The following is a 16,768-nucleotide window of genomic DNA, read 5'->3' on the forward strand; positions in this document are numbered from 1 at the left end:
GAGTTTGCCTGTCTCATAAGTCTGGAGACAGAGAAAGTAAGGAGAGGTTAGGCCATTTTCACGAAAAAGCACTTGGAGCCCTAAAAATATGAAATTACCCAGATATTTATCATTAATGTTGTATTCCATCATCAATAGCTGGTGTGCCTCTATCCATGGAGCTAGGAATTATCAGGAGACAGCATGCTGTGACATGGTTTAAGTCACGTTTTTACTTCACTATGACCATATTGTTTCACAGGTTTGATGATGTCAGAAAGTATGAATTAGAATATCCGTCTTTAAAAATAATCACTGAAAACCCATTTACACAATGGAAACACTACACTTCTGCCAATTTTTTGGGCATCCAACTAAAATGGCGCAACAATTGCTTTACACACTTTTCATGTAATCATGCAAATGTTGCCACCCCATGTCCATATCCACATAGGCAAAACATGTAAAATCAAGTCAATTTTGTTGACCAAGAACCTTTTGTATTATACTGAAAATTTTGTAGTATTGTTACGTTTTTTTCATTACCTACTTTTATTTATACAAAAGATACATATTATTTTCAGAGTTGAGAAAAAAACTGCGTCAAATTAACTCTTTAAAACGTACACAAATTTAATTTTGAGAGTACCTATGCTTACAGCTCACGCCGCTAGGACCGCTGCAATAATTGTTTCGTATCTCGCTGATGTGATGAGCCTGTGTTTCATATATTATCCGCAACAATATTTGGTTTCCGTCTCATCAAATCTGATCAGATCTTTTCGTTATTCCTTAGCGAAGGATTGTAAAATTTCAGATTATAAAGGTAATGTGAAATATTATTGTAAAAGGATAATTTATATGTGTATAAGTTGTAAAGATTGCAGGACATTCATTTAATCAGGCAATGAATAATAAAGTGTATTACGATTATAAATGTGTAATTAGTTGAGTGACTTTTTTTGTAAAAATTATATCTCAGCATTGTTAATTAATAAAATGGGAAGTTCAAGTAGTTGGCATTTTCAATTAATGGTTATGTGGCAAAGATGGAAAATCGCGGCTCATTGGAATGAAGGTCGAAAAAAGGTTGTAGGCTATCTACAGGTAGAAATGTTACTAGGTAAAATGTAAGGGTTGTGGCTTTTCTGCATACATATAAATTCCAAATGAGTTTCAGCACACTATAGTGGTTACTATGTTCCTAATAGCCAGTGGATTTTTTTTTTTGCTTTCCCGCGTGGGTCTGTATGTATACTTATTAAAGAATTTTTGTCAGATCGTGAGAATGGTCTATTAGGTTAACTACATTAAAACATTGTGGACAGTATAGCTAGCTACATTAAAAATACTGTAAAATAGTTTTGATTGTTGCTTAGAATGTAGGTATTCTGACCTAACCAACTATTCACACGTAGCTAACTAACGTAATGTAATCAACCATCCACACTTTTAAAGTAGCTCAACAATTATCTATTTTCTTTGTGACTGAAGCCTACGATATGGACATCGTGTTTTTATCAGAAATTATGTGATATTGAAGTAGGTACACTGCTATGTGACAATTCCTAAGTATTTTTAATTGTCTAAAAAATTTTTAAGTATTTTCAATTTAGCTGACCATTATCTATCGCAAACTTGTAATATTTACATTGAACATGCATGAACGTGGCCTCAAATTGGACTGTCGTGGACGTTAGGTTTGCAGATCCTGTGATTCTCCATATATATTAATGTTTATCTAGACTGTGTCAATGCACGCTATACACTGTGAATTCTCAGAAATTTACAATACAGGTTTCAGCATAAACAAAGAACCGTCTTTAGATTAAAATAAAAAATATATTTTCTGAATTTTATTGTCTTATTAATGGAAAAGCTGGAATGTGAGAATATTATCAACTTATGGCCAGGGCCTAGACTGTTTTCCATTACAAGGGTTTTTTCTCGTTCACTCAAATTAGAAAACATTTAAAGCGGAAAAAAGTCTTGGGGAACGTACTGTCATTAAACATGCCTATCTTTTTGAGAAAAAAAGCATCAGTTACACTGTATTTCAAAGGATCTCGTGAACATTAGGGCGACGGAAACACTCATGTCAATCTCTCGTGGAAAACATCCTTGACTACGCTATGACGTCGTACCGACGCTACCCTTAAGCCGGTTTCACCCGATCAGTGGCAGGTTGCCCTTTCGGAGCGCATCCTCTCCAAACCCCGGACGAGTCAAGTGAGAGCTCCGCCACGGGACCTAATTCGATGCATAACTTATAAACATAATATAAGTACAATGATCAGTCCCGTTAATTTCAATCACCACCAACACTTTAATTACTTAGTTAATCAATGCGCATCAGTGTAATTACGTGTAAACAACAGTCGTCCACTGACTTATATTTTCAAACAGTTACTTGCTAGTTTGTCATATATCAAGCCCTCAGCAATTAGTTTCCAGATACTAATTTGTAATTAAGTACCTGGAACGATTTTTTTACTTAAACTTATAGTTGTAAGGTGATATAAGTGTCTTGGCGCGCGGCGCGGGGTGGTGGGGGTAGCCCGGAAGCTACCCCGCGCGGCGGCCATCTTCCGGCAGTCTTCTCCAAGCTCAGGCCCGGGGCGCAACTAACGTTCCGTGAGCGGCCATCATCTTTGAATTCAACGATCACTCATTCTGCCATGTGAGTAATTACCCCAAAACTTCCTTTTATTAGCTGCCCACGTGTCCCCGAGCCCTTTTTCCGCGGATCCGGGACTATCCCGACCGGCTTAAAGAGCATCGAGTGCAACTGCGCCACTGGCTCCACTTGCGGTACTGGCCGTCTCCAGTGAACTTTTTAATTAACATGTCGTGCAAATGCCTGCCGGTATCACGAGCGAATAATTTGTAACGCCAAGCTTCGTAACGCCATCACGCGACCCCCCATGGTAACATACGGCACTGGCCGCCTCCAGTGAACTTTTAACCCGCAAGACTGCCGCGGAGTTAGATCGTAGCGTAATAATTAATTAGTGTTTTCATTGGGTAACCCGGAACTTGTACCGTGTACCAACGTAACTTGTCATTCGTGAGTAACGACTAATAAAGTTACTCAGAAACGTCCCCGTGTGTAATTTCAGTGTTCTTGTAATCCCATCAGCCAGGCATGCAACCCCCTATATTGCTTAGGGCGTATCCAGCACCAACACAGTAAGTTCGTCGTCATCGTAAGCCGACTTATCTAGCGGACCACGCTGGGGCAGAAAGAACCCACGATTCATCTCATGGTCTAGTTCAGGCTAGCCTGGCGCCCACCGGACATTCAATCCACATACACGTCACTGCAACCCGCTAGATATTCCCCCTCAGCTCCCACAGAGAGACGGGCGGCGGCAAATGGCGCCCCTGCGTGGTGCGTGACAAGAAAAACGAAATCAGAAAAATTCGAAAAATTCGCAGGAAAAGTAGGAAATTACGACGGAGAACGACCATTTTTAGAAAGCGAAGGGCGAATAGTCGCGGGCGTGACGTGGAAGGCAGACAAAGGTTTTTCCACCCCCCACCCCCTCAAGATTCAACATTCCAGCAGGACGTGCGACGCGGGCGGGCGACGTCACACTACCCCCACTCCGCGGCGACCGTTTCGCTCTCTGCTTTGTGCGGTGTTCCGGGCATTCCTCCTGCCCACCGTTCGTTCTCGCTCTTCGCTTCACACAGCCGGCGCGGCAGCCCCTTCCACCGACGATTTGGATCGGCGCGCGCAGCTCCAGCTGCCACCATTATCGGCCTCTGTTATATGCGACAGTCCGGGCACCTAGCTCGCGACCCGGCGTAGCGCGCACGCGGACACGCAACAAAACAGGCACGTACAGTGCGTGTCATCACACGGCCACGCATACGAGACGAAAGTTACGTGTTAACACTAGACATCATGTCATACCAGGGCGGCGGATTACCGGCTAATATGGATTTATTAACCGGACCGGAACCCGCCTGGGTACAATTCCTAAGTGGAAAGGGGAAAACGGAACCCACGACACAAGTTAACAACGGACTCACCGCGCCCGGAGCGACGGCTGTTTGCCCAGCGGCAAATCACGCCGAACACGTGCCCCAGTTACAAGACACCACGCGGTACATACCTGACTGGGCCACGGTGACCACACTCGCACGACCGAGCACTGGCCAGGCGATGTCGCTACCCGAATTCGGAGGGGCCCCACACGAGGACCCAAGCATGTTTCTCGAACAATGCACATCGCGGCTAACGCATAATGGCACACACCCTGCCGAATGGGCGGAGAGGGCCAGCGGGCAGCTACGCGGCGCGGCGCGGACTTGGTGGACCAGGTGGGGGCGCTTCGGAATGCCGTGGTCCGAATTCGCCGACAGCTTTACGCACCGGTTCGATACCGGATGCCCACTCATAGACTGCTCGGCGCAGTTTTATGGGGTTAGACAGCGAGAGGGTGAAGATGCGGAGGCATTCGTAGCCAATAAGATCAGGCTGTTTCGGCGAATTTCGCCTAACCAGGATCCCGCCCAAGCACTGCCAGTCGTGACCAAACTGCTTAGGGACGACCTACAGCCATTCATGCGGCTATACCAAACCACGTCCGTCGTGGACTATGCTCGACAAGCACAGGCCACGGAAAACAACCTCGGCGCCGGGAACCAGCGTCATCAGGCGTCCACGACCCCGCGACGACCTTCGATACTACCCCCACCGCCTCAGGCGACGCAAGATGTTCGCGGGCACGAGGAGCAGTCACGCGGGACAGCCGGACGAGCGCCAGACGTTAGGGTAACCGAAGCCCGGGCCCCCCAGTGCAGGTTAGGTTGCCCGCGCGGCACGTTCCATTGGCACAACGACTGCCCCCGGAGGAACGACTCACCCGGCCCACCGCCACCCACAGCACGACCGGACCCGCCCCCGCAGCGACAGACACCCCCGTTCGCCCCCACCATGTCGGGAAACGGGCCCCGGGGGGACCATTACTGAGTCCCCCGGCCGTGGCACCAGCTGTCCCGCCGAGCGCCCATCAACCCCTACCGACCCTGGGGCAACTGCACAGCCTGCCCGCCGGTCTTATGCGTGTGCTCGTGGAGGTCAACGGACACCCAGCCACCGCACTGATCGACACCGGAGCAAGTGCGGTCTTCGTGCGCCCCAACCTGGTGCCGCCTGGCACAATGCACCCGGAGCAGGGCGAACTACGCCTGGCCACCACCGCCCACACCGGACGGATGATCGGCCGCGCGGATATCAAGGTAAGCCTACGGGAGCTCGACACCAGGGTAAAGGCCATTGTAGTGCAGGATCTGAACGAGGAGGTCGTGCTGGGCATGCCGTGGTTAATTGACCAGGACGCCGTGCTTGAGCTACGTCATGCCCGACTCAACCTGGGCCGGACGGAACGCTACGTGGCTTACGCTATGGGACAGACGCCCGTGCCGGAAGGCACCATCACGACGTTAGCCGACATCCGTCATAATGTCCCTCCACAACACCAGGCCGACATAAACCGAGTGCTGTCGGGACGACCGGGCGTCTTCATGACAACAGGCCCGTTGAGACGCACCACGGTGGCAGAACACCGTATCCCGACCACCTCTGATCAACCAGTGTACGACCCACCACGAGGTTATGGTTTCCACGAACAGCGAGCCATCCGAGAACAAGTCACTGAGATGCTACTGAGCGGCGTTATCGAGCCATCACACAGTGCCTACAACTCCTGTGTCGTTCTGGCCTCCAAGAAGGACGGTACGAACCGGTTCTGCGTCGACTTCCGCCCCCTGAACGCCGTCACTGTTAGTGCCCCGCCCCCTCAAATCAGCGTCGAGGCCGCCGTGGCCGGACTGGGGAAAGCGTGTGTATTCAGCACGCTAGACTTAAAGTCCGGTTACTGGCAGGTGCCGATACGGCGCGAGGACCGGGAAAAAACGGCGTTCACGGTACCCGACGGACGCCGATTCCAGTTCCGAGCCATGCCCTTCGGACTGAAGTGCGCCCCAGCCACCTTCCAGACCATGATGACCAGGGTCCTGGAGGGCTACATCGGGGAGTTCGCCCTGGCATACTTAGATGACGTCATCGTGTTCTCGGAGTCGTGGGAGGACCACTGTCGACATCTGGCGCTGGTGATGGAGAGACTGGCCACCAATCACTTGACCGCTAATCCCGCAAAGTGCCACATTGGGGCGACCGAAGTCGATTTTCTGGGACACATAGTTAGCGAGGACGGCAACAGGCCACAACCGGGTCATCTCCGGCAGATAGCTGAAGCGGAAGTGCCACGCACGCGCAAACGGCTACAGCAATTCGTCGGTCTTATCAACTGGCTGCGAAACTATATACCTAATTTTTCGCAACGGATCGCGCCGCTTACAGACTTGTTGTCGCCCCAGACTCGTTATCGATGGACCCCGCCCGCCCAACTGGCCTTCGACGAGATAAAACAGGAGTTCACCCGATGCCACACACTAGCGCGCATAGACCCTGACCGGCCCTTGGTCCTACAGACCGACGCCAGCGCCCTCGGAACCGGCGCTGTACTGTTCCAGGTCGACGACCAAGGGGAGCGGCAAATAGTGGACTATGCTAGCGCTAAGTTTGGGGCAGCCGAAACACGCTACCACAGCAACGAACAGGAATGTCTCGCCGTCGTGTGGGCGATTAAGAAGTACCGCCCACACCTGGAGGGCCGTCCGTTTACGCTCCGCACGGACAACCGCTGCCTCACCTGGCTGCATACCATGCAGGGGCGGAAGGGGAAACTGATCCGCTGGGCACTGCTCCTACAGTCCTTCGACTTCGTCGTTGAGCACGTGCCCGGCGTCGAGAACCAGCTCCCCGACCTGCTCTCCCGTGAACCCGACACCAGCGAAGGGGTGGTGGATGACCACGACTGGGAAGACGTCCTGCCCCCAGACTACGCCACGGCACGAGGCGCCCAACAACCCGCCTACGCTCAGAACATCGTAGGCGAGGCCACGGACGACGCGCCTCCGAACACGGCCGCCGACGTAGACCGCCGCGTCTTAGAGGCCCAACAGCGATCTCCTGATGCCCACCGCCGTCGGCAATCGGCCGAGAGAGTGGGGCAGACGACCTGGCTCCTCCAAGGGGACAGGATAATGAATAGGTCTCCCGACCCGACGGGAACATGGAGGACCTACGTGCCACCGGAGGCCCGCGAGGCCGTGTTGCTGTTTCACCATGACCACGACCTCGCGGGACATCCGGGGGCAGATCAGACCCACCGGGCCATCGGGCAGTACTACCACTGGCCCGGGGTAGCTCGGGACGTCCGTGAATACATCAAGGGGTGCGAGGTCTGCCAGCAGCGCAAGGCTCGGCGTGGGGACGGGGTGCAACAACAACAACCCCGCCTACCGTCGACGCCATTCCAGACCATCGCCCTCGACGTGATGGGGCCCTACCCGCGCTCACCACGTGGCAAACGGTTCCTGATCGTCATCACGGACATGTTCACCAGGTGGACCGAGGCCTACCCCTGCGGCAACTCCCGGGCGGCAACCATCATCGGCCTACTGACCCGCGAGTTCCTTCCTCGTTGGGGCTACCCCCAATCCGCACTGACGGACAACGGCAGCCAGTTCCTGGGTGCACGTTGGAGGGACTGGTGTCGTGAGGCCCACATCGACCACCACACGACGCCCTCCTACCATCCAAGGGCGAACCCCACTGAGCGCCGGAACCAAGAGCTCAAGATCCAGCTACGACTCCGCCTCGGGGACGATCATGCTCAGTGGGACAGCCACGTCGCCGACGCGCTCTTCTGCGTCCGGAGGCGCGTGAACGCCGCCACCGGCATGACACCTGCGGAGATGGTACAGGGCCACAACCTCCCTCTGCCCGGCGAGTGGGCCACCCACGGCGTCCCCCACCCCGAGGAGCGAGGGGGAGAACGCGACCAACGGCGCACAGCTGAACATGATGCCGCCCGGCAACAGCAGGAACAGTATACCCAACATATCACCCCCCAGACCACCAGGGCACCACCCCCTCTACGGACGGGAGACCTGGTGTTCGTGCGGGTCCACCCGCTGTCCACCGCCCCGCGGAATTACTGCGCCGGACTCGCACCCCGTTGGCGGGGGCCCTACGTTGTCCAACGCCGCGTGGGAGCGACCTCGTACCGGATCAACCTGGGTGGTCGCCATGTCCGGAAAATTCATCGAGACGACCTCCGGCTAGCGGCCGTACCGGGTGCCCCGCCGCCCGATGGAGCGGATGACGACGGCCCAGTGGAACCCCGAGACGACGATGAAACAACTCCGGCCACCATGAGCCCGACGCCGCATGGGATGGGCCCCGCGGACGAGCCCCACCCCAACCCAAATGGAACCCCGGACCAGGCCGTTACCCCTCAAGGGGCTCAACGGGGCACCACGCGCCCCAAGAGGCTCTGCTTCGCCCCCACGACGGCAGGCGAAGAAGGCCACGGAGCTGGGCCCGCGTCTCAGAGGGGCGAGGGGTCGCCTGGCGAGAGAGTAGACCGCCCCCGCCGAAGACGACGCCGCCCTGCTCGGCGTCGGGGCTGTGTCCCCGACGGGAATATGACGAGTCCCACAGGCGAAGTCCGCGTGACACGCCCAAGCGACGGCCCGGGAACCAGCACGGACAATCGGCTCGGCACGTCCGGCCCCGGGACGCCAACGCCCGGGACCCCCCCATCCGACCCGGCCACGGTCTTCATGGGCCCCGACGGGGATTCCAGCCGGAGCACGAATAGGCCACGACGGGAGCGCCACCCTCCGACGTGGCTCCAGGACTATGTGCTCGACGACGGCGAGCCAGGCGCCGCAACGCCGCCGCCCGACCCGGCAGCCACTGTCGCGTCGCCCCGCAGCGAACCCGCCGGACGTGAACACTCCCCAAACCGGGAGAGCTCCATCGCCCACGACGTGGCCCTACAAGGGGGAACGGACCGGGATTGGTCAGGCCAGTGTCGAATTACGGAGGCGACGCCGTCGGAGCTCAGGGACCTTGACGGGAACATGTCCGACGCGAACCCCGTCATCACGGAACCAGACGAGCCACTAAGCATTGCTACGGGAAGGCCACGACGGGAGCGCCACCCGCCGACGTGGCTCCAGGACTATGTGCTAGACGACAGCGAGCCGTGCGTCGCGACGCCGCCTCCCGGCCCAGCTGACATCGCAGGGATTGGGGCGGCGTCCCCATGCGCCGCGATGCTGCCTCCCGGCCCCGCTGCCTTCGCAGGGACTGAGGCAGCGTCCCCGTGCGCCACCGCTTCGTTCATCGCGACGCCGCCTCCCGGCCCAGCTGACATCGCAGGGATTGGGGCGGCGTCCCCATGCGCCGCGATGCTGCCTCCCGGCCCCGCTGCCTTCGCAGGGACTGAGGCAGCGTCCCCGTGCGCCACCGCTTCGTTCATCGCGACGCCGCCTCCCGGCCCAGCTGACATCGCAGGGATTGGGGCGGCGTCCCCATGCGCCGCGATGCTGCCTCCCGGCCCCGCTGCCTTCGCAGGGACTGAGGCAGCGTCCCCGTGCGCCAACGCTTCGTTCATCGCGACGCCGCCTCCCGGCCCAGCTGACATCGCAGGGATTGGGGCGGCGTCCCCATGCGCCGCGATGCTGCCTCCCGGCCCCGCTGCCTTCGCAGGGACTGAGGCAGCGTCCCCGTGCGCCACCGCTTCGTTCATCGCGACGCCGCCTCCCGGCCCAGCTGACATCGCAGGGATTGGGGCGGCGTCCCCATGCGCCGCGATGCTGCCTCCCGGCCCCGCTGCCTTCGCAGGGACTGAGGCAGCGTCCCCGTGCGCCAACGCTTCGTTCATCGCGACGCCGCCTCCCGGCCCAGCTGACATCGCAGGGATTGGGGCGGCGTCCCCATGCGCCGCGATGCTGCCTCCCGGCCCCGCTGCCTTCGCAGGGACTGAGGCAGCGTCCCCGTGCGCCACCGCTTCGTTCATCGCGACGCCGCCTCCCGGCCCAGCTGACATCGCAGGGATTGGGGCGGCGTCCCCATGCGCCGCGATGTTGCCTCCCGGCCCCGCTGCCTTCGCAGGGACTGAGGCAGCGTCCCCGTGCGCCAACGCTTCGTTCATCGCGACGCCGCCTCCCGGCCCAGCTGACATCGCAGGGATTGGGGCGGCGTCCCCATGCGCCGCCATATCTATGCAGCACACGTTCAAGTGCTGTATTTGGCTGAAGATACCAAGTGACGTCGGAGACTAATCGGCAAAACCGGGCTTCTCTAGGGGGGGGCGTTTGACGTCGTACCGACGCTACCCTTAAGCCGGTTTCACCCGATCAGTGGCAGGTTGCCCTTTCGGAGCGCATCCTCTCCAAACCCCGGACGAGTCAAGTGAGAGCTCCGCCACGGGACCTAATTCGATGCATAACTTATAAACATAATATAAGTACAATGATCAGTCCCGTTAATTTCAATCACCACCAACACTTTAATTACTTAGTTAATCAATGCGCATCAGTGTAATTACGTGTAAACAACAGTCGTCCACTGACTTATATTTTCAAACAGTTACTTGCTAGTTTGTCATATATCAAGCCCTCAGCAATTAGTTTCCAGATACTAATTTGTAATTAAGTACCTGGAACGATTTTTTTACTTAAACTTATAGTTGTAAGGTGATATAAGTGTCTTGGCGCGCGGCGCGGGGTGGTGGGGGTAGCCCGGAAGCTACCCCGCGCGGCGGCCATCTTCCGGCAGTCTTCTCCAAGCTCAGGCCCGGGGCGCAACTAACGTTCCGTGAGCGGCCATCATCTTTGAATTCAACGATCACTCATTCTGCCATGTGAGTAATTACCCCAAAACTTCCTTTTATTAGCTGCCCACGTGTCCCCGAGCCCTTTTTCCGCGGATCCGGGACTATCCCGACCGGCTTAAAGAGCATCGAGTGCAACTGCGCCACTGGCTCCACTTGCGGTACTGGCCGTCTCCAGTGAACTTTTTAATTAACATGTCGTGCAAATGCCTGCCGGTATCACGAGCGAATAATTTGTAACGCCAAGCTTCGTAACGCCATCACGCGACCCCCCATGGTAACATACGGCACTGGCCGCCTCCAGTGAACTTTTAACCCGCAAGACTGCCGCGGAGTTAGATCGTAGCGTAATAATTAATTAGTGTTTTCATTGGGTAACCCGGAACTTGTACCGTGTACCAACGTAACTTGTCATTCGTGAGTAACGACTAATAAAGTTACTCAGAAACGTCCCCGTGTGTAATTTCAGTGTTCTTGTAATCCCATCAGCCAGGCATGCAACCCCCTATATTGCTTAGGGCGTATCCAGCACCAACACAGTAAGTTCGTCGTCATCGTAAGCCGACTTATCTAGCGGACCACGCTGGGGCAGAAAGAACCCACGATTCATCTCATGGTCTAGTTCAGGCTAGCCTGGCGCCCACCGGACATTCAATCCACATACACGTCACTGCAACCCGCTAGATATTCCCCCTCAGCTCCCACAGAGAGACGGGCGGCGGCAGCTATTACATGTGAAGTTCTTGAAATATGAGATATTAAACAAAGAACTCAATAAATCCATTCCAACCGACCATGGTCACAAAAAAAAAAAAATACAGTACATTTTGCAAACCTAACCACTCGTTAAATGGAGAACTACTAAAATTATCATAAGAAATTACTAAAAATGAAAAAGGAAAAGAATGGGTGGCTTTTAATTTGTATTTTATTGTTAAGTGGCTCTCCTTCAGAATTACCTTAAAATTTTAATCCACGTGTTTATTAAACTAACTACCTAATTTAGTAACTATGTTCTTTTAATGAAGTTAGATTTCAAAAAACACCATTACCTATATGTCCTATTGCATTATATGTCAAAGAGAAACCTCAAGAACTGACATAAATACACTAAACAAGAGTGTAGACAGCACTACAGCACTGAGAATTCCATGGAATGAATTAGAAAAATATCACAGAACAGATGAACATAGCAGGCTGAGAACGATGAGAAAAAAAGTGTACTTAATTTCAATAAGCTGTATTTTTAACATTTCCCAATTTCATTTCAATACTCGAAAATCATTGAATCATTGTTCAGGTTAGCAATATTTTTGAAATTAAATAGAATCGTAGCAATGCAATGATCTGTTTGAAGTCTATATTGCACATGTCAAAGTTGCTCAAATACCAACAGCATATGGCTGCATTAACATTGCGGAGATACTAAGCATAATTGGTGTGGTAAATAAATCCAGTTTATAATCTTATAATTTAAGAAAATTATATTATTACCATCATATAACTGTTATAATAACTTTAAACACATACCACTAGGTAGCCAAATAAACTTAGGGGAACGGGGGGCAAGATGGAAAGGTTAACATATTAATGTAAATAAAAAACACATCTAAGATACCACAAAAAAAGTTTTTATGTTTACGAGTAATATGATACATTTACTACCTAAATACATGTTATGGAATTAAATTGTATTCTATGTGTAAATGAAAAAGAAGTGCATTGTTTCCATCTTGTCCTCATAAAGGGGGCACAATGGAAAGCCAATCAGGGCAAGATGTAAATGAATAATAGGTACGTAGGTACTATCTATCCTCCAGTAAACTATATGGTCACAAACATTTGAAATGTATTAGACTAAAACATTTCACAATATGTTAGTTGTTTTGACTGAGTATTATGACAAAAGTCACAAACATAGAAGCCAGTTTTGTTATTAAAATCTGTACAGTTTTCATGAGCCCATTGAACCCACATTTCCTTATGTTTACTGTCATTATAGGGTTCATTGCAAATAAGGCATGACACTCTTTCATCTGTAATTGGATTATCGATAGGTCGCTTTGGAAACGTGATAGTTCTAGGCCAATGTAGGTCTTAATTTGACTTTATTTTCTTTCATAGGCCTATTCCTGACGAAGAAGCACTTGGTTCAGACAATATACTCCACTTCACAGTTTTAGGACTGCTTTGTTTTTGTGGCAATTCATTCTTGAATGGGGAGCTTGTAAGGATTTCAGATTTCCGACAGCAACGACGTGGCAGAGTGTACTGATGTGTTCCTTTCCACTGCTACTGCGATGTGAATGAACCTAGAAAGCAAGGTTCATTCAATTGCACATGCTATCTTATCTCCACTGTCAAAAGACATTGAAACTTAGCAAGAAGACTAGTGATCAAAAATATTACTTTTCCAAATAGCACAAGAAAGAAGTCGGTGTAACCTGCGGCATGCCAGGGTTGATGGGGAAAACACGTAGTAAGTCGGAGGAAAGCCGATAATTTTCAGCATCAATAACTATATGATAAGATATATAGTGTTTCCAAGCTAAAGAGGGTTTGGTAATAAATTAAGTAAAACAATGTGTTTCTTACAAGTAAACAGTTTGACCAGATCAATTAATACATAATATTATTTTGGTGTACCTACTGTTGTGGTCAGGAAAATGGGAAATTTGATGTTGTGTTACAGTCAGGTGCAAGATGTCTTCCCTGGCCCTGAGCCAGAGCCTGCAGGCAACGCTCAGGTGTCCCTCGTGCGATAACTACATGAGGGCTCCCATCAGGCAGTGCGCCAGCGGGCACAGCGTCTGCGGCCCGTGCGTGTCGGAGAAGCCGGACTGCCCCCGGTGCCGGCGCAGCTTCATCGAGACGAGAAACTTCGGGCTCCAGGCGATAGCGGAGAGAGTGAAGCTCCCGTGCCCCAACAGCTGCGAGGGGTGCGTAGTGACGTGCCTGCAAGCCGACCTGGGCGACCACCTCGGCAACTGTGTCTACACGAAACACAGGTGAGGTACTGACTGCTGCAACTTTGTTCTTTTTTTTTTTTTTTAATGCACCTGGGTCATTCCATGCCAAATCGACCAGAACATAATAATTTTTGGCCATCACCATCTCCTAATTAAAAAAAACTTGGCGAATTAGCAATATGTGTGCAGAAAAGTGCATTAGCAAAGTTACTGCCCCCTGTGAATAATACTTTTTATACAGCAGGGTTGCCAACTTGTGGAAAAAATTGAATTTTTGCTGCGCAAGGTCCAATAAAAATATTTGTAACTTCCTTTGTAGTTGAGTGAGAACCTTGATGTAGGGCTGAATAGAAAGCTAGAAAAGTGTACTTTGAGATAAAAATAAGTTTTACGAATTTTAAAAGAAATTTGTTTCAAGGTCATGTTTATGTAACCTGTGACCTTGAAAAATGTGAAAAAATTATATGTTATGAAGTGCATTATTTGGCTATAAGTGACATAAGTTTCATTTTGGGATGGATCTGGGAACATAAGCTACATCTCAAATACTGACTAGGGATGCAGTGGAATTGAGCCACTTTTGCACCCAATGTTCTTAGAGCAAGTTCAGACAAGTGTATATAATCACGTCAGTCTTACTGCAGCTTTCTCAATGACAACAGTGCTATACATTTGGTGTGAATTTCTTAAGTTTAGCCGTATTGATAAATACAATGCAACAATGGAAAAGAATTACATAAATACACAGTGCTGTAATCCGTTTAATATTCAGGGTCACAAAAGCAGCAGAAAACAGTTGAGAAATGTTCTTCAGTGGATGATACAGAAACAACCACACCTGCAGACTGGACAGAAGGTATGTGATTCATGTCGGAAACAAATCTCATCAATAGCAAGTTCAAGTACTACACAGGAGGAAGAGTACAGTGTAGAGGAAAGCTGAACAGGAATCAAGCATGGATGTAGTGTTGCACACATTTAATAACAGTCTACCAAGTATAGGGGAAATACCCATAAAGAAAAGAAAAATGAGAACAGCAAAATATGCAAGAAAGAATATCCGTACCAGAAGTAGGAGTATCACAGGAAAAAAGTTGTGATGAAAATATATTAGATCAGTTGAAGGGTATACAGAAAAAAGTATGAAGGTGCAAATTTTGACTATTTTACCTAAAGATTGGAGTATTAGCAGAATACAGAAGGAATTTCCAATTGCAACGAACATCAAAGAAGTTAGTAAAGGAAAGTGGAATAATGACATCACTTAATCCAAAACCAGGGAGAAATGTAGACTGCAGTGTCATCAATATTGTTCATATGTTTTATTCAAACGACAATGTAAGCAGAATGATGCCTGGTAAAAAGGACTTTGTAACTATTTGAATTGGCGATACCAAAGAACACAAACAAAAGAGGCTCCTACTAAACAATCTGAGAGAAGTATATGCCTTGTTCAAACAGGAGCATCCAAGTGTCAAAATTGGTTTCTCCAAATTTGCCTCTCTACGGCCTAAATATGTGGTTTTGGCAGGATCTAGTGGGACACACACTGTATGTGTCTGTGTAACACACCAAAATATGAAGTTGTTAATAGATGGCTGTAATTTGGCCAAACTCATGGAAAGAGAAAATCTGTAATCCTCCCCAAATTAAATGTTTTTTCCATGAGTGTGCAGAATGTCCAGGCCCTGATAACATATGAAAATCACTGGAGAATACATTGGAGCAGAATTCAATTGAAACTGTAACATTCAAGCAGTGGGTTGCATCAAAAATTTACACACTTGAAGTACTTGTGAAGTCATCTGATGATTTCATAGAATTGTTCATTTCTAAATTATTAATATTACAAACTCATTCTTTCATTGCATACCAGCAAGGGAACTATCTAAAGGATCTGGAAAAAAATTAAATGTCGGTGAGGTAGTAGGTAGTTGTATGTGACTGCAGAAAATTATTCTTTCATTATGCAAGATGAAGTTCAGGGATTCCATTGGAACAATGCACTGGCTACAGTTCATCCATTCATACCGTGATGAGTCAACAGAGGAAATAATTTCTACCAACCTAACAATAATTTCTGATTGTCTCCAACATGATGTCATTGCAGTACATACTTTTCTTACACATCTTATTCCATTTTTGAAAGAAAAAGTCACTTTATGTAAAATATATTACTTCTCTGATGGCTGTGCTGCTCAATACAAGAATAAAAGTAACTTCTGAAATTTGAGACGTATCATGTAAATGATTTTGGAGTTGGAGCTGAGTGGCACTTTTTTGCCACCTGTCATGGCAAGAATACATGTGAGGGTCTAGGGGGAACACTGAAGCGACTGGCAGCCAGGGCAAGTCTGCAACATCCTTACACAGACCAAGATATGACCCCATGGGCTGTAAGTAGTTTGCATAACATGAATTTAGCTTATGTCACTCAGGAAGAGGTAATGAATGAAAGAAAGATGTGTAAATGCTAAAACAATACCTGGAACTCAGAAGCGTCATGCCTTCTTGCCTGTTTCATCTGAGGAAATGATTGTGAAGAGATTTTCTAGTGAAACTCACTACATGAATAAAATTAAAGGTTTTGTGACATGCATGTACGGAAGTGGGTGGTGGTTGGGATGTGTTCTGAAAGTAGAAGAAAGTTCTCATGAAGTACTTATTAGTTTCCTGCATCCACAAGGTCCCTCCCCATCATCCAGATGTTATGAAGATGTGCTCACAACTGTGGGGACATACGATTTAACAGCCTTTGACACAAAGACCTCGGAAAGCAAGCAACCTGCAGTATTGGTAATGAGTAAATGAATCATATATAGGAATTAATTCAGTGTTAAATCCACGAATGACTTAAAGCTACGCCATTTTTTTAATTGTGTTAATGCCTTGCTAGATGATCCCAGATCCATTCCAAAATGAAACTTATAGTTAATAATGCACTTCATAACATATAATGTTTTCACATTTTTCAAAAGTACACGTCACAGGACCTTGAAACAATTTTATTTTAAAATTCGTAAAACTTATTTTTATCTCAAAGTACACTTTTATAGC

At 49.7% G+C, this 16,768-nt stretch overlaps 1 protein-coding gene across 7 annotated transcripts in view; it reads left to right on the plus strand.

The window, feature by feature from the left end:
* LOC134536131 (E3 ubiquitin-protein ligase sina-like) overlaps positions 1-16,768 on the plus strand; it is a 932,635-nt gene that overhangs the window by 911,556 nt on the left and 4,311 nt on the right. For 2 of the 7 annotated variants that reach the window (XR_010075763.1, XR_010075764.1), the window contains one exon: positions 13,435-13,750. Coding sequence is in view for 4 of the 7 variants with exons in the window: in XM_063375716.1 (XP_063231786.1) it covers positions 691-805; positions 13,435-13,750 (431 nt within the window). In the remaining 3 variants the exon portion in view is untranslated. The other 5 variants (XR_010075765.1, XM_063375716.1, XM_063375718.1 and 2 more) reach the window with 5 other exon arrangements.

The sequence above is a fragment of the Bacillus rossius genome, chromosome 10, assembly GCF_032445375.1.
Source record: "Bacillus rossius redtenbacheri isolate Brsri chromosome 10, Brsri_v3, whole genome shotgun sequence".
Taxonomy (NCBI): domain Eukaryota; kingdom Metazoa; phylum Arthropoda; class Insecta; order Phasmatodea; family Bacillidae; genus Bacillus; species Bacillus rossius.